We start from the raw sequence: 21,972 nt of genomic DNA on the forward strand, positions 1-21,972 counted from the left end.
TTTTGGATTGTTTCTCAGTTTTGCGGTGACAGAAGGGACCATTACAGTCAGTAACACTCTGCACCACTTCTCACCCTTAATGAATGGAGTTACTGCCTGGTCATCCTAGACACCTATAATAAGAGGACAGAGATTTTCATTCCCTGACATACAAGACTGTGTCCTGTTTCCTGAACAAGTTACATAATCAGAATTAAAGAGATCTTTAGAACATTGTATTTTGAGCAGGGCTATGTAATTAGAGTCCTGCTTGTTATGCTTGGAAATACTGTGATTAAAGAAACACACCTGGCATTCTCTTCAAGCGTTTCTGGATCTGTGTCATTCTTTCGCCTTGAGGCCAGTCAATAAATACTCATAAGAAGCAATGATTGCTCATGTAGCAGGAACTATAGTAGCTTTAAGTACCGTGAACCAAGTTGGGATGGACATACACAATCTATTCTTTTGTCAGAGCTTGAGAAGTAGCCTGTCATATGTTGGATACCCACTACACACTTAACTGCCACATGACGTGGTCTTTGTTTTGGTGTGTTTTGCTAAACTGTCTTTCTGGGAAAACCCATGTCTCCGATTTCATTGGTTGCAACACATATCCTTTGTTATAAACAAACTTGGAGTCAATTTTTCCTCTCTGGACAAAGCAAATAATTTCACTACAAACAATTTCACCAAACACAAACAACTTCACTACACACAAACCAAAGGAATTGGATCCTGATACTTTTATTTATTTATTTATTTTTCTTGCAAGTCAAAAAAACTGCTCAACATCAAGATGGAGAGAAGGCATTTCATCATATCTGAAGAAGTCTGATGAACATTGTGCATTGTGGGAGACCTCTTCTTTTCCAAGCATCCTTAATTGCTATGACCTTAGCATTGCAACCTTCAGTTGAAGGCTTTTTTTCTCAATTACACAGATAATCACCTAGCAATAGCACCAGGATTTTTAATTCTGTTGTTTGTTAATCACAATTGCAACCAGCAGTTTCAGTATGGGCCAAGGAATTAAAAGTTGATTTGTCTCTATAAATACACTTTTATGCCTATATCTTGTGATTCTTCAGAACTATGTGAAGACATATTATTGGAGCTACACGAGACGTGGGTGCTCTGGTTGTTTAGAGATTTTTTTTTTTTCCTCAGGGACAATAGCCTGGCACATTTTTCAAATTTCTCATTCATTACACTAGCATCATAGTTCAAAGATAATGTGAGAGGCATATTTTCTATTAATATAATGGTTCAACATCACCAAGCACACAGTGGACATCTTTCATCCAGATAATAGGAGGGGAAGACACAATTCACTAAATTCTGCTGACTTGGCAATTCACATACCCACACCCTGACACTTTGTGCCAAATGTCTTTCATAAACAACTGACAAGCTCAAGTTACAGCAGACGTTTAATCCATCATAGAAGGGCAGCTGTCACTGGAAAGCAGCAAGACATTCATACTAAATGGACAGTTGAAGAAAAAATCAGAAGTCTGTCTTGTTCAGTGCACAATACTGGAGAGCAACGGCTTAGTAAGTTAGCTGGGACACCAGGGTTAGCCTTGTATTTCTTGAATAAATTGCTAATTGATTTTTAATGACCATAGAATGTTATGATAGCCTTTTTTTTAATATATAAGTCAAGTGCTTCAAGTATTATATAATGAAGTGTATAACCTTTCACAAAGTGGCATTAATCAAGAAGAGTAGAGTATTCAATAAAATGAAAGGGCAGTAAATTTGGAAATTTTGAGAAGAAATGCTATTTTTTGTAGGCTAAATCCAATCTGTGGAATTCACTGCCCCAGGAAATTATCTAGCCATACACAATGGTTATGGCCAATAGCAAGATCTCTAGTTGAAACTAAATCTTGCTTGTAAACACACAGGGAAATAAAATTGGAGAATATGTGTAGAAGGAGACAGCAGAAAGAAGAGGAGGCACAAGCAACACTTAACTGTCTCTGAACATAGCTTCCTGCTTGAAGCCTTCATTTTTAAAACCCTCTGTTTTGGGAAAAGTACTTAAGCACTTTCAGAACTTTAAGGATTTGTAGAAGTTTTTTCCTTAGCTTTGATTATAGATCAAATGGTACCCTATTTACAGGTGATACATAAATGACCATGTATATACATATTAACATGAGACCTAGATATTTCTCACTGTTCAATTACAAAATGGAAAGCTTTGTATTATTTTTTTTTTTCCTTTTCACCCCCTCTTTCCTTCTCTTTCCATGAATATTTAGGTAAATGTAATTTATTCTCATATGCTTATGGAACTACGACTTTAAACTCTGCTCAAACAGCATTAGAAACTTTTTTTATTGGATAATGCATTGGCTTGCATTGTGAGGGAAAAATGTTTCCCCCAAACTTCTTTAGTCATAATTCAAGCACAAAAACAATTAAAATAAACCAAGGATGGAACCTCACCCTTTACAGCTCCAGCTGTGTTGAGCATATTCAAGAAGAATCTACATTATACGCAGTCAGTAAACCCTAGGTTCTTCTGTTATTTCTTCTTCTTTCATTATACTTCATACTGCTTCACAATTGTTAAAGGTTTATTATTTTTTTTAAACTTTTTAAACTTTTTTTTTTTTTAAACTTGACATTGACTGACTAAAATGCTTTGCATTCATCCAGTCAGTGAACTAAAATGGTCTGATAAAATTGATGCAATCCTTCAGAAGTAATTAAGGCAGGATGATTTGCTAGAAAATGTCCAGATAAATCAATACAGTGAAGAAGCAAAACTGAAAGATACTTTTTGACACCTTTCCTCATTCTAGAGATATCACATCTGCAGAAATATCTGTGGAAGAAAATACTCATCCCAAATGAACAAAAGGGAGCTAGTAGCTCCTAAAAACATCCAACTAACAACTGTAAATGGTGATAGCGTGATTTTTGAGGCTGCTCAGCAAACAAAAAAGAAACAATTTGTTCAATAAATCCTTCTTTTCTGGTTAACTTTTCAACTGCAAAGCTGATTCAGGCTTAGGAAAACCTTGGCTCTGACGTCCTTGTTCTCTTTACTTTAAGAGCTCTTGCTAGTAGACAGAGCACTCTGAGGACTTGTGATGTGAAAGGTCTGATTCCTTCCTTTCTCTCAACATCTCCTTAGAGATCTAAGGCATCTGACAACTGGTCTTCAGTGATCATGCTCTTCTGAGCATGTTATTCTAGTTAATTGGTCTTTGACTATTTAGACTGTGATGCAAACAAACCAACCTCTGCATTTTCAGGAATTTAGCATTGCTGGTTAGATCTGGTAACAAGTCCTGCATTCTGTATTCTTCTTTGACCTCCGAACAGTTATAGAATCACAGAACAGCTTGGGTTGGAAGGGAGCTTGAAGATCACATAGTTCCAACCCCCCTGCCATGGGCAGGGATGCCACCCACTAGGTCAGGTTGCCAGGTCCTGTGTATGTTATACTGCTTCTTCCATGTAATGTGCTAAATATATTAATTATGCATTTTGCAATTTATTATAAACTACACTAATCTGAAATTACTTTTAACAAGGAAATTACTCATTGTTATTCACAATTCCTAACTTTTTCACAAAACTATTAATGCTAAAAAGAGGCCCCAAGAAGATTTGAATGAGGAATTACAAAGAGACACAGTATGAAAATTGGCTTTCTATATATGTCAAGTTCCATAAGCACTTCTAACTTGTGGGACAAACTGTGGGATTGATTATATAGCACTGAAATCCTACAGATTCCGAATCTGCTATTGTGCTTGGAACCTGAATGTTTTAAGGCTCATACACACCTTGTCAATAATGACATGAAAAAAGCACATTCTTGCTTTAGAAATCCCTGCTTGGTCTCTACATACTCCTCAAGTAAGTCTATATACAGTTTGTGTCTGTCTGACTTCACCATTCACAGAAGGAGCAAGAAAAGACGCATATTTGTTACCCACCATATGTCTTTAAAGATGGATTTAGATTTACTGCATTATTATCCTAAGGATGAAAATTCCACCTTGCAGATCCTTCAATATTTGAAATCTAATTAGTTGTCTTCGCTTGGTTGGTTTTTAATCCAGTACTCATGTATGTGCATAATTTACAGCGTATGAGTAATTCCATTAAAGCCAATGGTCAATATTATTGTTACCAGCAGAATTGAACTGATATGCGTAAGTGCTCTGCTTGAACAGGATGAGGCACAGGACTGGGAGAAATATATGATAAAGAGCTCATTTTCTGAAATTCCCAGGGGAAAAAAGCTCCATAAAATTATAAGTTTTGTGTACACAGTGACTAAGAAATTACAAAATCATTGGTTCAAGCAAAAGATTTAAGCATTTCAGTCTAGACATTCTAGTGCATCATGAGAAGTATTATCATTTATCTTGTCAACTTGAAATACTTTAAGCCTTCCTGAGTCTTAAAGACAGGTGATAAGGAGTGGGAATTGAAGGTCTCAGAGCTGACTCAAGGTAAAGGAGAAAGAAGGGGGTGAAAAAATTACAACCTCCCCAAATAAGCAAAAATATATATTAAAAAGGAATAATAAAAAAAAAGGAACTAGACTTACTTTTACGGGTTTGGAAACAATAGAATAAAATTTCTTACAAATGACATAAAATATAAGCAAAGAACTCCAGATGCCTTTGCTCTTATTCTGGGGAGAATTTCTTTCTAAGCATTGACATTCTAATGGTCTTAAAAGGACTGTAAGCCACAGGTGCTCCTTACAACCATTCTGAAATACTCTGTATTTTGTAGCTGACACTATCAGATGGATGCAAAGAAGAGACTGGAGTGTTCACCCCAGGCTCAGTCTGATAACACTCAAAGGAAGGAGCAGAACTTGATTAGTTGCTCATGCTAAAAGTTATTTGTTTTGACAATCACATTTGCTTTATTTTGAAGTTCTTAAGGGGAAGGCAAGTTTTAAGCTCAGCTGTCATCTCCAAGCATTTATAAGTCTCTTCTTACTGTCTAACCTCAATTATGGAATTTTACAAATTTTGTATGTGCAAATAGACAGCTAGAATCCTTTTTCAGAGTGTCTTCAGGACACAGGCAAGACAGAGCTGGGTGAAGACAAGTGCACAGGGATTGTAAAACAGAGTAAAAAAATGCTCCAGACAGGTTTTTCTGGTATATGGTCAGTGTAGATGAAAGCAAATAATGTAGGAAGAATAATCTGCAGTGTTCCAAAATTCCTACATGTACCTTGGTTCCCCGATTGTTCTATGTGTTGTGTAGTGACAGAAAGAGCAAATTGAAATTCCACCTGAGCCAGAAATATTAGCAATTTGTTCTGAACTCTCCACAGGAGCTGAATGGAGACATTCACTGAGAAAGGACTGCCTTGATAAAGACAACAGAAACATCAAGGGAAACAATGCAAGATGAGTACAGAAGAGAGAAGGGGAAACAAGCAGACATATGAAAAGATGGAGTCTGCAGAGGTTGCCTCTTCAATCCTGTTAGCAAAGACTATGTTTTTTCTGGTCTAGATGTCCTCACTGAAGGACACCTTCTCTGATCCAGAAGAACATTAATTCATGGTTCATTTTATAAAAAAACACTTTGGGTATAGCTATAATTCACTGCTATACTGCCCAATTTTCTTGATAAGACGTTGAAGTATCCAGAACTGACCAAGCTTCCCACACTGCTCTATGAAGAAGACAATTGAAAGTAGTGCCAGGCTCAATTTCAGAGTCACAAGAGCACACACTCCTGAAAAAAGTACACCTTGACTGGCTTGAAATTCTTGGTCAGTATAAAAGCAGGAATCGTGCAGAAGGGCCCTACCAGGCTATGGCAATCTGTGGAAGAACAAGGCTACCACAGAGATCCTGAAGCACAACCTTTTAACTGTCAGCTGCTTGATGGCAGACAAACTGAAAACATGTAGAATAGCTACTTGAACTTCTCTGCAAGTATACAATCACAGTGGAATGGCATTTTGTCTTTATATGAACTCCCTCCAATGAAGAAAACATAAAAGATATGAAGCAAATGGTATTTTATTTTTGTTGTACATAGTATGCAGGAAGTGCATTGCTACTTATAGAATATGCCAAGATTATTTCTTTATAGCAGCACTGAGTTATATTTTCATCACTCATTAAATATGGCCCCACCTTTCTATGGATATGCCCCCTTCTGCAGCTGGGAAAGGCTGTATAAAGTCTGAGACATAAAAAAAGGAACAATTTTCAATCATCTAGCCCCAGATTGCTGACACCATAATGTTGACAATGAATCCTTCCACTGCATTTTTTACCCTCCACCGTATAGCCACTGGACTCCACGATATCCTTTCATTCTTTGGTAACTTTCTATATTCATATTTCATCTGTTCTTGGTCTGGGTGCCCATTGTTTTTTGCAGTCGGCTGTTCTTTAACAGGCTGAGCTATTATGGGAAATATGAGGTCTCTGTCTGAGAGTGGGAAGAGAATTAAAATTTGCATTCAAATACCAGCAGGTCAAAATGTCTGTGGTACACAATGATTGAGCTGAACTTTTTCCACTGCAAGCGATTTGTTTTGAAAATGCTCACTGATCCCATATTTCTATGGCATGGTAGTTTGTGCTTGCAGAAGAGGTAGGAGGAATATTGACATGGGTCTGTTTACTACTGTCTTAATTAAATCCATAATTTTAAGTGGCCTTCACACAAGTCTACTGTCCTTCCTTCTACTGCTAAAGGTTGCTGGCATTTGACCACACTTACCATTTCAAAACAGATAAAGTTAGGCTCTCCCTTGATTTGAAGAAAACAACAGTGTTACTTAGTTTTGATTTCACCAAGTTGCAAAATCTATTAGTATCAGTAATGTCCCAAAGGGGCACAGGTTACCATGGCAAGTCAACTACCTGAAAAGTGGATTTTGCCGACATAACCTAAGTATATTGAATTGTTAGTGCAAGTATCACTGGGAAATTCCTGTAGTCAATTATACTAAGGGTGGGAAAACAAAAATAATAGTGGAATAATACATGTACCATGTGTGCTTATTATTATTATTATTATTGTTATTGTTATTGTTATTGTTATTATTATTATGTTATTATTATTATTATTATTATTATTTAATGGAGGGCACTATGTACCTCTGCAGAGTGTTTGGCAACACAGGGATTCTGCAAACATTATTTACACAGCTAGAATTTCTTACAGCAAAGGCAATTTAATTCAGAGCTCCAACAAACCTCTTGCTTTGCCACCTCACCCTCTTTCTCTAGGTTTAATATGTAAAAGAAGGAAAAAAAAAAAAAAAGGCAAAATAAAAACCAAACAACCGAAATCAGAAAACCACAAAAACAAACAAACCTTTTTTTCAATATATTTCAATTCAGTTTAGCATAGAACACTTATCCATGCACTTTAGAATCAATCAGAGCATGTCTTCCACTGAGACTTAAGGAAGAACTATTGGTATCTAATTGATTACTCATGGTTGCTTCTGTTCCTAGTTAGCTAGGAAAGAACAATTATAACTGTTTCCTTCTTTAAAGTTCATTTTGGAAAAGTAGTATAGAAAAGTCACTCATGTGTGGTCACTGCCAGTCGAGATACCCTGACATTCCAGAAACAAAGTAAGCTGGAGGGGAATCAGTCTCAGAAAAGCAGGCCTGAGAAGGATTTTGCTATCAAAGAGGCCATCAATGTTTGTGGCCTGGCCAGTTCATGTCAGTTCCCCCTCCAGTTTCAGCTACACGAACTGTTTCCAATAAAACCTATAGCACTGCATAGAAAACACAGGTAGATTCATGGTGTTCTGTATCACAACTGTCTTTGCAGCCCTTGGTTTCTGTGCTTGGATGTGTAGACCTCTTTTGCCAAAGTGTTAATTCTAGATTAACTTCACTGAAGGCAGAGAACTGAAACTGCGCCAGTGGAAGATCAGAACTCATCCTTCAGTGTACAGAGCACACTGACATCCTTGAGGGCAACACTGGAGAGAGATGAATGAAAAGCATTTAAGATGAGTCAGCCATGGTCTGATTCCAGTGCTTCTAGAACAAAGTAGGAGGTTGAACAAAGCGACCCACTGATTTCAGTGTACTCACCCCTTCTGAATTACTGTTCTAGCAGGGATAGCAGCCTAACAATAATTCTTTGGAACCCAACTTCCAAAACCCCCAATGCAAACTTCCAAAACAGAAATTCAAATGGACAAGTAACTGCAAATCAAAATCCTTCTATATAGCAAGCTCTCAGCCATATATTTGCATACATGCATTTTAGTTTTAAATTTTTCTTTGGTCTGTTTTTACCCAAAGACGAATCTTGATATTGATTTATTGCCAAGTTATGAAGCAACTCTTATTCTGTAGTGCACTGTATCTGTTGCATTTTGAGGATGAAAATAATTACCTCAAACAAAAGAGTGTTTTTTGTTTGTTTGCTGGCATTATTTTATTTTGTTTTATTTTATTTTAGAAAGGTGTTTCAGGTCACCCTCTGTCTGCATTGAGACTGACTGGGCCATACAGACCAGCTGCAAAAGAACAGACGATGCACTGACCCAGGCAGAACTTTGACAGATAAAACTCCCAGATTGGGCAGGTCTCCATGACTTTCCACAAACATAGCCTGGAGTCTAGTATGCCATGCCCCTGGCTCTTGATCCATTTTGCTCATTGATACAGGTAGCTGACAGACCATTTTTCCTTATCGTCCCTACCGAACAGCTAACATCAATAGTGGCATTACCTTTGCCTTCTTATTGCACTACTCTTTTTGCCTCCTGAGCAGTAGATCTACTTAGAGGAGATTCATGTTATTGAACTGTCTCCAGTGTTCTGCTGAAGTCAGATCCCTGTACAGAAACCATCACCCATTAAGGCTCCCCATGCTCTCATGAGGCTGATTACACGACTGGGTTAGCTTGTTGGGTGAATTTACAAGTTGCAGAAATGCCATGTAGTGACCTCCAAAAATTATTTTGACTTGTGAGACTTAATCAGGATTTGAATTTAGGCCTCCTGAGGCAAAAGTAATAGAGCTTTGCATGTGTTGCCTTGTTCCTACGTTAAGTGCATACAGCTTTTTTTTTTTTTTTTTTTTTTTTTCCCCTTGAAAAGGAAAAGGTTGATCTTTGTAAAAGTCATCCAAAAGCCCAAAAGCTATTTAGCCAAAGGGCTCACAGTTCTTTCTTTACTGCAGCAGTTCCATCTCTTACTGCTGCTTAGTTATTTAAAAACCTTTTCATCTTTTAAAGGCTTTGGAAATTCACTCCAAAAGAATAAAACGCTGATTTCAAGCATGGAAATATCCCCTAGGATGGTGGGTTTCCAAATCTAAAGATTTCATTTCATCTTAGAATTCTGGGCTTTCCCTTCCTGTCTCTGTTTATTTTCTATTTACATTTGCATGGCTGATTATCCAGAAAGGATTTTCTGCCTGTTCTATTGTACTGCTATTTTAGAAAGGCTTCTATTTATCTCAGTGCAGTCTGATAGCAAATTCTACCACAAGTATATCAGACCAGCACTGATTGCCGCATGCACAGGAATACAGGAGCACATACTGTTCATTGATTTACATAGTCAATTAAGTCCTTAAAAATAAAGATAATGAAAAACAGTACTGTAAGCTGTAGATAATCACTACCTTCTTTACTAAGGGGAGGCAGCACTATTGATTCTTTTTTTTGCACTTGATCGGTGTATCCCACTTGCCTTTGTAGCCAGTTCCCCAATTTATGATATCACTAGAAATCCATTCTATATTTTAGACGATGAATCCAGCTGTCAGTTGTGAAATCACACACAAAAATCTCAAATAAAACACCTGTTATTTAGATCTCATAGTACACCGCTAATAAGTCTTCATCTGATAGGCACTCTACCCACTTACGTACTAGAGGTATGCTGAAGAAATAACTATCAAAGAATCTGAACGACTTGCAACTGTGTATCAGCCAACAAGGCTGCCCTTTCTCTTTTTCTTGTGAATCTTATCAGAAACACTATGTAGACAAAATGAGCACAATGTCCAGGACTGACTTCTACATATGCTTTAAAAATCCACACTAGGGATGTTCTGTGGTATCAAGTACCCTGTCTGAGCCCCAAACCCTTCATTTAGTAATTCTGGTCACTTTGCAGATTTAGGGAAACATGTCCAGCATTTTTCGCCCTCCAATTTGAACACAGTTCATAGGACTGAATTTTGAAGACGACAGCTGTAGAGGATGCCATGAGAGCAGCTAAACTATATGCTATGACATCACGACCACCTATCAGAGAGCCTGCAAGTACCACTTAGGCAGAAATCCCACTGGAATCAATGAAAAAAGACAGTATTGGATGACCAATTCTCTGCACAGAGAGGAAAAGACTTATTTTTTCACACTGAGATTGGCAAAGGACTAGTTGCTTGTGTTGCCTTACATCTTGAAAACAAGGTGTTGAAACAAAATTAAACTCACGGATTATAAATCGTCAGTACTTGAGCCACCACTTGTGTTCTGACCTTAGGCATATCCCCCACTCTTTTTCTTTCCCATGGACTAGATAATGAACCAAAGCCTGTTATTTGTGAAACTGCCTAGTAGATCTGGGTCCAAACTTAACACCTCTGAAGATGATTACTTCAGAAGGCAGTGATCATCAGTTCTTGAAAAACTGGTAGTATGGCCCAAACTGCGCACCCACAAACAGAGGCACTCAAAATCCTAAGACACTTAGAAGTGTCCCAGTAGCTTTGCTCTTAATTTTATAGCTCTGGGATAAAAGATTAAAGAATAAAGACAAGAAAGGTCTCTGTGGTGATTAGATAGCAGTAATTAGGAAAGAGCCTAAGGAAGAACAAAAGAAGAAAGAATAGAGAAAGGGCAACAGAAAGACAGAGCAATTAAAGAGGTCCTTCCCACGCAGGAGCACTGGGCAGAGGTCTCCACTAACACCCCTTTAACCATCCCACGAAGAAGCTTATTTTTAATAGATAGCTTCTTTTCATACAGAGGAAGAGGGCTGAGAGGCCCAAAGTTGAGGCCTGAAGGGCTCATGAAAACTTCATTTCACAAAGTAAGTGTCCCTTTTGCATAAAGCAAATGTTCAGCAGCAGATTTTTGTGACAGGTGGCAAACAGCAAGTCACTGCTGTTATGTTCAAGGCAGTAGTATAGGCAACTATGACAGTTGCATGTGCAGTTGTTCATGAGAAAAAGGAAAAAAATTCAGGTCAGCATTTATGCAAATTAAGTATGGACACTGCTTTTTTTCTTATTGCATTAATGCTGTGGCCCTTCAGTGCTCTGAACTATGGTCCTTCTTCCCTTACCCACCACTGTTACAGCAGAAGGAGAAGAAATAACCTCTGCAATCCCAGAGATGGGTTGCTCATACTTGCGTGCTTGTTCTTTGTTAATTTTTCACATCCATGCCAAACCCTGCCAAAAAGATGATTAAAAAACCTCAACCCCACAACAATAAAAGCCGAGCACTTCCTTGGAGGGATGGGGGTGGATGGGGAATAAACGCCATGGAAACATGTAGACAGATATATTCTTAGAATCAGATCATTCTCTTGTGTGGAAAGCCTTACTAAATCAAGACCAAGCACTGCAAGAATAAATGGTTAGAATGAAAAACACAGCTGGGAAAAATTGGGGGTTGCAGCTCTGCATTTAACACCTTCCACTTTGTGGCAATATCACTGTATTCCTCACATCTTCCTCATTGGCTGCAACAAGCTGTGGGGGGATGAGAAAAGCTCAGGATATTTCAATGCTGTTAGCAAAGTAAATTATACCTGATGTCCAGTTTGTTTCCTATTTTAATTTAATCTCAGGTATTGTAAAGATGACCATCAGCTCCAGTTTCAAGCTCTATTTGGTGACTCTTGGAGGTATGATCTCTCAGAGTCAGAGATAGAAAGGTCTTCCAGTACAGCCTGTCTAACCCACTGCATCTAGTACATGCTGTCTTTGGGGATGTGATGCTTCTGAAAGCTTTGACTGATTCAGTCAGACTCCACTGTGGCAGCTCTGCTGTCCTGTCTTAGATTACTAAAATGTTTTCTTGTCTACGGACTAGGCAAGCCTACCAAGGATTGTTCAGTTAAATTTGAGGGAGTCAATCTACTACGTGCCAGTTCAGGCATTTATTCCAGAGACAGGTTAGTGCTCTGGATCTGATCCAGAGCTGGCTCTAGTCCATCTATAATAATACCACAGTCTTCAGTTTACAGTCAGAGCCTTGAGGTAAACTGTCCCTGGAGGCACTGGATGTTATTTTCAGGGACTCAACCAAGCATTCTGATGCGCTGCCCAAACAACATGGGACAAAGCCAATATTCCAGAAATGATGGCAGGCTTGCGGCTGCTCATTATTAATATTTAATAATCATTGAGTAGATAAAGTAGAATTATTCAATCCTAGAATTCAAGGTGCAATGGCCAAGCTGTATGCAAAACATCCCAGGTCAAGGTTCTCCATTACCCAGCAGTATGAACAGCCCAATGCAACCATGTTCTGTTGCGTTTTGCATTTGCTCTGTACTCTGTTTTCATTTATGTGTATGATTGCTTAATTGCAGGGGAATGGAGAGACCAGGCACTTAGAACTGAGGCGGCAGTAGACAGTCTTGCATGCAGTGTCACAGGGCTCCAGCTGCAGAAAGCAGATTTCACACAAAGATAAAAGCCTTTCTAGAGACAGGGCACAGTCCAAGTTGTTTTTCACTCAGAAGTGAAACTTCCCTGAAGGACAGTAACAAATTGATTAAAAATAATTAAAAGGAAACGCCATTAGGGAAGGTTGAAAGAACCAAATCTGCTCAGATTAGAAAAAGATTAAGGAGACACAACAAATGCCTACAAATACTTAAATAGGTTGTTAGAAACTGCACAGGGATTTGTTTTCCTCCTGAGTCAACAGGACAATAAGAAATAACGGACTGCAGCAGAGACTGATTACTAAACACCAAATGACTCAATTTGTAACATTTGGCTTTACACCTGCTGCTGAGAGCTCCCAAGACCGAGGGGTCCTCAAAAATGGGCTTTGGTGCCTGCACAGGGGAGCGAACTGTTGAGGCTGGCTGATCACACTTTAGGAAGGGTCTCGAGAATAAAATATTCAATCTTTCTACAATGCATAAGAAAAAATCATGATGTGTAGATGTCCTTGTCAGATCAGATGATTCTATGATCTGACTGCATGTGCGACTGCCACCCGGCAGTTTTACTGGGACAAAATAAGCCTTGAAAGGTTGAGGCAGTGTAGTAAATGTGCTCCTACACTTAACACTTCCTTCAACAAAGATCATTTCTTCAGCATAAAGTAATTTCTTCAGCATTGGTTGCTTAGCAAAGATTTTCATCTTGTCCAATATGGTTATTTTACGTTTAAAAATTGCCTCCTTATAAGCAATTATCTTACCTGACACTATAGAAGTGTCAAACTGTTTTTCGTAACATTTCTCTTTTGCATTTCAAAAGAAGCCAATCTATTCACAAATCTTATCTGTTGAGTGAGAGAGGAGATTGGAAAGTGTATTGATCTTATTGATGTCAAGTCCTTCTAGGGAATAAAAGTTTATTGCTTTCCTGTCTCTGATTATCTTTTTGTTAGCATGTGGATCACAGGCTGGGAAGCAGTACTCCATGAAAGAGACACTACAGATGTGAAAAGCTGAAGGAGACATGAGGGGAAGCGTGAAGAAGGAAGCTGGAAACTGAAGGTAAAATTTGAAATGCTACTTCAGTGGATTAAGAGTCCAGGGTTTGTGGAAGGTCATACAGCTTTCTAACTTTTAAACATGCAGGATTAACCTTGAAAAGGGTGGCATAAAACAGGCATGAATTTCATGACTTTACTTGTTTATTTTTCAGGGTAACATGCTGAAATATGTGAAGGTGCCTCCTTTCCCACTGAGAGGAATCTAGGTACCTTGCAAAAGATGTATTTCTGGAAATAGGAAGATATAATTGGAAAGCACTTACAGAAAAGTTCAAAACAATGAAATTGCTCTATTGGCTAAACATTTCCAGCCAAGTAATTCAGCCCAGAACCTTCTCTATGGTTCTATTGAGTTTTAGGTCAGGATCTTATTTTCAGATTTAAGGAGGGAGCAAAGAAAGCTTCCTGCATTCAATGATCTTGGAAAACCATCAAAACAGACACAAAGGTCCCAAACAGCCATCTATAAGTCCTTATGTTGTACATATGACTGCATGAGGAACATCTAGACAGCATAATAAAGATTTTACATTGTAGATAGGTGAGGTCCTGACTTTTTGAAGCTGGAAATTTGACGCTGAACTCAGCAGTATCAGACCCAAAACTTGGTGTCTAAATTGAATTTCAGAAGAGCTAAGAACATAACAGTCAGCTCAAAATTTGTATGCTTAGCATTTTTAATATTAATCCAGTAGTTTACATCATTAAGTTTAAGGAATGACTACTTAAAATCACCACCCAAAAAATTCAGCCCCAAAATTGTCTGAATTACAGACAACCCTTTCTTATACCAACTCTCTATCTCAGGACACAGTTGGAGAGAGGAGATATGTAAGTCTAGATTTTTTAATTTAATTAATTGTGCAGATGTATCTCCTAATAAAGCAAATTTTAATTTCCATGACCTTGCTGTGGATGAAGGTGATCTTTTGAATTGTTGTTGACCTGAGAATTGAATAGTCTCCTATGTCTGTTCTCTTGTGGAGACACAGCCTCCAGTGGGTTTTTACCATGAGTCCACTCTTACAGGCTTAAAAGGTAAAGGATGGGGAGTAGACCTATGAGTGAATCAGGCTCCACTAAGTAAATGGTGGCTCACACAAAGTTTAAAATGCACATCTATATCCTACCCCAATTACTAAAACTTTTCATTCACTCTCAGAAATTGAAATGCTGCATCTTTTTTATTTTTTACCATCCAGAAGTATTATATCTGTTGATCTGGCTAGCTTAAGCAGGAATGCCCTTTTCATGGTCTATAAAACTTACTGTATAAAACGTATCAGAAATGGTTTGGGAAATCCACATATGAAATTGCCGTATGAATGCTTAGAGATGGTTTATACATATGAATATTAAAACCACAGTGCTTCTCATAGGCGTGCCCTGTACTAACTTTCCAATCAACATTTGCCCCCAGAGTAGCACAAACCTCTTTGCAGAAGGAAATACTTATCACATCTCAGATACCTACTCTACTGTATGGCAAACACTGATCAGTGCTAACTTCTATCCACTTTGTCAATACATAAAACAAAGAGGCAAAAAGTGATATGGGACAATAGGTTCTTAGGATTGTTTACAGCAGCTTAAGTATGTCTGTCATTTTAGGTTTTCAAGCATTTACTCAAACTTGGTATTTCACAGCTTTTAAACACAGGTGATATATATAAATATTTTTTAGAAAACACAAACTGAATGTACTCCTCCTGTTACTGAAATTGTGTCTGCAGCATTAATTCTAGCTTTTGTAGTGTTGTCTAGGTATATCTGGGAACTGAGGATAGCAAATATTTTTGTTTCCATGGCAAATGTTTTGTCAAAGCCATATCCTAAAAGTCTAACAATATGGTGGCCCTTAAAACATAATGACCATCAATTTGTATTAATTTCAGGTCTCAGTTTACCATATCATTTCTTAAGGAAAAAGAACCACTCAGGAAATTAGTGAAAAAAGCTGGCTAAATATCAAACAAAATCCAACAGCTAAAATCCAGGTTGCTGCAGGGACACCATAAAAAATCAGACCATCTGCAGCAGTCATGGTGGAAAATCATTTAGCAGTGAGTATATGCTTTTGGCTTCTCTTATTAGATAATTGATAACTGAGTTCTAAATGATTCACATCCAGTCATGTAAATGACGCATGGACCCAAAAGTGCAGGGATTGGCAGGGTCTTTTGTAAAACATGCCCTTGGAGAAAATTATGATAACTTGAGGATAGCTTTCACAATACTAAATGACATACACTGCCAAAGCTATTTTCATGTTTATTTCTGATATCTTTTACTCTCTCCTATTTCCTCTGAATTACCCATAAATCCTCTCAATCACACAAAGACAGATGGTGCCAGGAGATTGGAGGAATGTGAGCTAAACGTGACAAAAAGACAGGTATATTATATATAGCCATAGTAGAGCAGTAGAGTAGTTTTGCCCAGTTCCTAATCTGACCTAACTTCTATTCTTCTCCATTATTTTATTAATTTATACCCTCTCTTTAAGTAAAGCTAATTTTTATGTTCCGAGACTCAGACTTTCCTTGTGGTTTGATCTCTGCCCTTTATCTCAGGCATTAGAAGGAAGCTAGAATCACAGTTCTAATCTAAATTTAAGAGGATAAAGAGACAACTGTTAGCTGTTCCACACAGAGAATATCTATTGCAGATAAGCTAAATCTTCAAAGGAAAATCTTGTAAACCCTAACCCACTGGTGGGTGGAATACAGCTTCAGGCTCATGTTTAAGAGAGAAGCTGATGTTGATTAACAATGCAAGCCTGCTTTAGTCCAGATTACCCTTTCACGTGTTTTGGGTCTTCAGCTGAACTTCATCATGCATTGTAGCACAAGTCCTATTTACACTGGAATTCCTATCATCTTGGAGAACCAAGTGCCATAACATGTCAGTTGTCAGATGCAGTCATAGTCCAGGGTTACCCCTATGCAGTCAAGACTCAGCTGTATGTGGATTAAATGCCTGGACCATAACATATTGCTGCAAAAGTTGATGGCAAGAGCTGAATCCAGGAGTGTTTATTTCTGGTTTACAGGTAAAGGCCAAATCTGATTTTTACTCCTATAGTATAATTGTATTGCCACTGAATTCCCCTAACAGGTCAGGGATTACAAAGGAGAAACAAAAGCCATTGAAATTTCCAGTTTTAGTGTAAAGGACAAGATGAGATTTAATTTAAAAATCTGCATTTAGATTAAAGAATGCAATCTTTTGGCTAAAGATGTAACAAAGATTTATACTAATACCAGAGTAAGGAGAGAGTTAAGAATTAGTGTTAGGATAAAAGTCATCAGGAGTAGTGCTGGCATGAAGAGGGGTTTGTGAGACCTGTGAGATGATCAGCATAGTGCCTTTGTTACAGTAATGCCACGGGTAAAGCACCCAGTTGCCTTTTAGAAATACTTCAACATCAGTAATCCAGAGACTCTCTGATCCAGAACTCTCTGCAAGTTCACCCTTGCAGAGAGGGTCTTCATATGGCATTCTGGTCAACAAAGGTACATTGCATATCTTCAAAACAATAAGCCATGTGCCAACTAGTAAGCCATGTGCCATCTTTCAACATTATAATTTCAATGGAAAGTCAATGTTTACATTTAACTGAACCATATAAACCCTCCCATTTCACTCACTAGTATGCTGAGTTAATTAAAGCTCCATGCTAGCAACCATGCCTTCACTGTCTAGAACAAGCATGAAAAAGGATCAAGCTAGAGCCCCAGAGTTTCAACACAGATGGAGCACATGAGCATGCCTTTCAGCTTATCATTTTCGGATACGTACCCAGTAGAGTACATCTGTCCAGCCCTCCATCGTGATGCACTGAAACACAGTCAGCATGGCAAAAGCGAAATTGTCAAAGTTCGTAATGCCGTGCTTGGGTCCCTCCCAGCCTGCTTTGCATTCGGTGCCATTCTGACACTGCCGCCCATGTGCAGACTGGGGGGCACAGGGAGATGGATCATCTTCTGCGGGTGTATCTTAAAGGAGAGGAGGGAGAAAAAGGAGATGAAGAGAATTAATTGCGTTTTGACACACTGATAAGCAAGTGAAGAATATCTGATTTTAACAAATGTATTTTTCAGTGAATTTGACAGCTTTCTCTTGAAATACACATAGAACTATTAATTTTAATGGGCATAGGGATGTTTTGTTGTGCTTTTCTTTTTGTAAAGAAAAGAAAAAATGGCCATGTTGTCAAATTTTACAGTCAAACCTGAAATGTGTATTTTTTAAACACGTCCTCCTAGGAGGAAGAAATAATGCCTTTCAACATGAGAGGGAGCATTAGGTCAAATCTATTACATTTCTTTAGGCTGCATGTTATGACCAGTGTTTTCATATTGCAGTCACCTGGCCTCTGGGTTAATCTCAGAAAAGAACTGGAGCACTGACTGGCATTTTGTTGAAGAAGGCTGAACCCCTGCAGCAGACAGGCTTCAGTGCTCTGGAGATAGGATGATATGGTGCTGGGCACTGCTAAATTACAGCATAGAGTCTCTGGAGCTCTGCTCTTTTGGAGTTCAGAAACTATGTGGCATTTTATCAATAGCCCAATGGCACTCAGAAGCTTTATAAGACTCTAATGCTCGATTATCCACTCTTTATTCTGTACAGGTGTTGCCAAAGATCTCAGAACCTGTCCAACAAGCCTGCCTAAATGCCTTGGTATAGGAAAAATGCTACAATAAATAAATAAATAAATAAATAAATAAATAAATAAATAAAATTCTTATAAGCATAAAAGCTCCTGCAAGATTTTTTATTTTTATTTTCATTTTTATTTTTTTTTAAATACAGACTTCAGAGTCTCATGCTACATCTATAACAGAAGCAGGTATCTATGTGTGGAGGAGCAAATGATTACATTTTTTTCTTATTCTATATGGAAAAAAAAAAAAAAAAAAGAAGTTTTCAAAAGTTCTGATCACCAAAGCATGTCAGCAATAGCTGTATTAGAATTAGATGCTGTTGTGTAATATTGACAGTATGGAGAAAAATATATACACTTTAAGGATGTATAACAAGACTGACAATTCCTTACAGTTGTCACATTTCTAGAAAATGAAATTTGCCAACATTAGAAAAGTAGAAAATAAAGAACTTCTGAAGCAATTTCCTGTTGTACAATATTGTCTTGATTATGAGCACAACCAGGTCCTAATGTTGGTGCCCACCACCACACAGGGAATCATTGCTGATCAATTTGAATAAATCAAATGAAAAAAAAAGCAGATGTTTAGATGAGTGAGTGACAATACAAATTAATTATTTTGAAATTTGAATTATCATTTCTGTGAATAATTTCAAAGCTCTTTGCAGATAGATTGGTGAAAAAAAGTTTCTTTCTATTAATATACTTTTGTTTTCTTATTAGCAGCACCCCTCAGGACAGTCACAGACTGTGCTTTAAAAAGACGGGTACTGGTCCTCAAGTAGATATTCCTTCATAATGATGCTGGTTTAAAACAGAGATGTGTTTGGGCACAGGATTAATAATAAAATATAAGCATTGATCATTTCCATGATGCCATCTCATTTCCAGCTCATTCTGCTAGTGGTGAAATCATTGTAATGTTATTGTTGCTTGAGACTGAGGCTGGCTTTTAGTGGCAAAGGGCCACATTAAAGAAACCACTACTGTGCTCAGCAGGAACTGATAGTTTTTCTTGTAGCCTTGACAGACCAGCCAAAAGCCGAGTGCTCAGGATGAGCAAGCTGAACTCTCACCGTTACAGACAGTCTCTCTACATCAAAGGTGATTCACATCCAAGGAGCAGAGCAGAAAAACCACTACTGTGAAACCCTGAACAGGTACCCAGCAGGGAGCAAGAGCCACCCATCTTCTCTGCTAGCACAAATGCTCCATTGTGCCTGGAGTCTCCCTCAGAAAATCTTCATGTGTTGCCAACATTCCTTTTCACCTATACACCTAAGCAAAGGGCATCTATGATCTTGCTGCTTCATCACGTTTTTAAAAGTCTTGACCTGAGGGGTCTTCATCTGTCTTTGTCTGCCTTTGAGCAGAGCACCTCCAGTTTCTGCCATTGCTGCTGCAGTGCATCACTCTCCGCACACTGGCATGAGTAAATGACAACGATGTCTCCACAGAGTGTCTGCATAATGCCTCAGTGTCTTCTGTTTCTACACTACAGATGTGAGCCAAGAAAGCTGTTCAAATGGTTTTTCTTTCAATCAAGTATTCAAGCAATGAAGGAGCTAGTCTTGTGAGAAAGGACATTTCCATGCATCCTGGAGATTTCATTTTACTGCAGCAGGTAGATCAGCAGCACCAAAATACTTTTTCTCCCACTCCCTGCACTTTAGGATCCTAATAAGTGTTTGTTTCATACTTGGCTGCCATTTGCACTAGGACATACAGACTGTCAAATGTCTGCGTAAACCTTTCTTCTGTCAGAACATCAACACCATAAACTTGCTTTGTACTGCTGAAAGTCTTCACTTGAAAGATAGAAAGCAAAGGAACAGGGCTCCGTATCACAGAGAATTCCCCTTACCTATCAGCCCCCCTTGCACGTGGTAGCAGGTCTTATGCATCTTTCCCATGAATAACTCCAGTCCAATGATAGCATAGATAATAATGACAAACAGCACCAGCAGGGCAATATGCAACAAAGGGACCATGGCCTTGATAATTGAGTTTAAAACCACCTGGAGACCTGCAGAGAGAACAGAAAGAAGCACTTATTAGCAAGAGAACTAAATTCAGAGGAAGTACCTAAAAGAGAATATAAGTTGCACGATAATGTCATTTCTAACTTGTTCCTCCTCACCTGAACTCATTTTCTTGATGATGCAAAGATGTACATTTACAGAGCATCTTCCCTCCAGAAGATTCCCAACACTTCACAAATTTGTCCCTGAAGCCTGAATCACAGACTAAAGTAAAACTTGTATTACCTTCCTTGCCACTGTAATTTCACCACTCTGGAAAGGGAACACCTTAGCTGTTTTGCCTGTTCTTGACCTAAGGTGTTTCCCAGATGGTATTCGGGAGAGTTAAAGCATGGGGGAAAAAAAAAAAGAACAACCAGGACTGAAGCAGGACAAGAACAGTGAGACATGCAAGAGGGCAAATGGTGGATTGTCACAGAGCCCTGCCGCAGAGGACGGGAAGAGATGGGAAACTGAAGTCATGTCCCTGCTCTGATTCTAGGTTCTTCCAGAAGTGAAGCCAGTCTCAGGCAGAGTCCAAGCTGCTGAAACACCACCAAATCCATACTGACTGAGAGTTTGTGGCCATTGTGGGACCTCCCTACACTTCAAATCCACCTCATCTTACTTCAGTATGAATGAAGGGAGAGTCAGAACCAGCAGTGCTGCTTTTGCCCCAGGATTTAGGTATCACTCTGTAACAAAGGTGGTCCAGGTCCCCAGCAAGGGGTATGAACAAAATGTTGTTATACAGATATCATTCACACATAAGTACTATTCACAATCAAGCCAAACATTTGCAGCATGGCCTCGTGACATGCAAGCAAGGTGACTCGTAGCCTGCTTTGATAAAGTGCTAAGCAGCTGCGCTCTCAGATGCAGTTGACAGAAGCTGCAGAGTCATGTGCCTCTCTGCCTCCTTCTTCTCACTTGTACAACCAGAATAACAAAGCCAGCCTCAGAAGCTTTTAGTAAGGATTTGCATTTCCATTGCCTTAAAGTTATCATTGCTGGTGGCAGTGATGGCAACCACTGTCATTGGCAAGTTATTAATGTTGGAAATATCGAGAGACCTCTAGAACTCCACAGTCTACAAACAGCCAGATCAGAACAATTACAAGATCATGATTTTGCAATGACTGAGAGCCAGAAGCCATTAATGTCTCCTGCAAATGCTGTCATCTCCTCAGAGAAGTTGATATTAGCTATGATTTTTGAAAAATGTGATTCATGAGTTGGAAATGTCTGTTATACATCTGCCAAGAGAGTATGTGATAACAATTAACTTTTAAAATCTATCATCTAAGATCTTAGATTCCGTCTCTTTTTTTTCTTTTTTTTTTTTTTTTCAAATAATTTTAATACTTTCTAATAAGAACGACACGTCTCTTGACAAGCATGTTTACTCACAGGCAATCCACTCGTCAGCTCACAGCTAAGGCTGAGTCTTTGTGTTTGGTCCCCAGCCATGATGGAACTCAACAGAAGCAATCAAGGGTGGTGTCAGCTCCCAGGCAAGCAAGATCATTCATTGCCTGCTAGTAATCCAAAGTGGGCTACTAGCTCCCTCCAGTCAGAACATTTTTTCAGGTGTC

At 38.5% G+C, this 21,972-nt stretch overlaps 1 protein-coding gene across 42 annotated transcripts in view; it reads right to left on the bottom strand.

Annotated features, from left to right (window-relative positions):
• Positions 1-21,972, bottom strand: part of CACNA1C (calcium voltage-gated channel subunit alpha1 C) — a 476,864-nt gene that overhangs the window by 153,611 nt on the left and 301,281 nt on the right. For all 42 annotated transcript variants that reach the window (XM_084499532.1, XM_084499513.1, XM_084499544.1 and 39 more), the window contains 2 exons: positions 20,221-20,382; positions 17,486-17,682 (listed from right to left, as the gene is read on the bottom strand). In XM_084499532.1, coding sequence (XP_084355658.1) covers positions 17,486-17,682; positions 20,221-20,382 — 359 coding nt within the window. The remainder of the gene's footprint in view (positions 1-17,485; positions 17,683-20,220; positions 20,383-21,972) is intronic.

The sequence above is a fragment of the Aythya ferina genome, assembly GCF_964211825.1.
Source record: "Aythya ferina genome assembly, chromosome: 1".
NCBI lineage: Eukaryota > Metazoa > Chordata > Aves > Anseriformes > Anatidae > Aythya > Aythya ferina.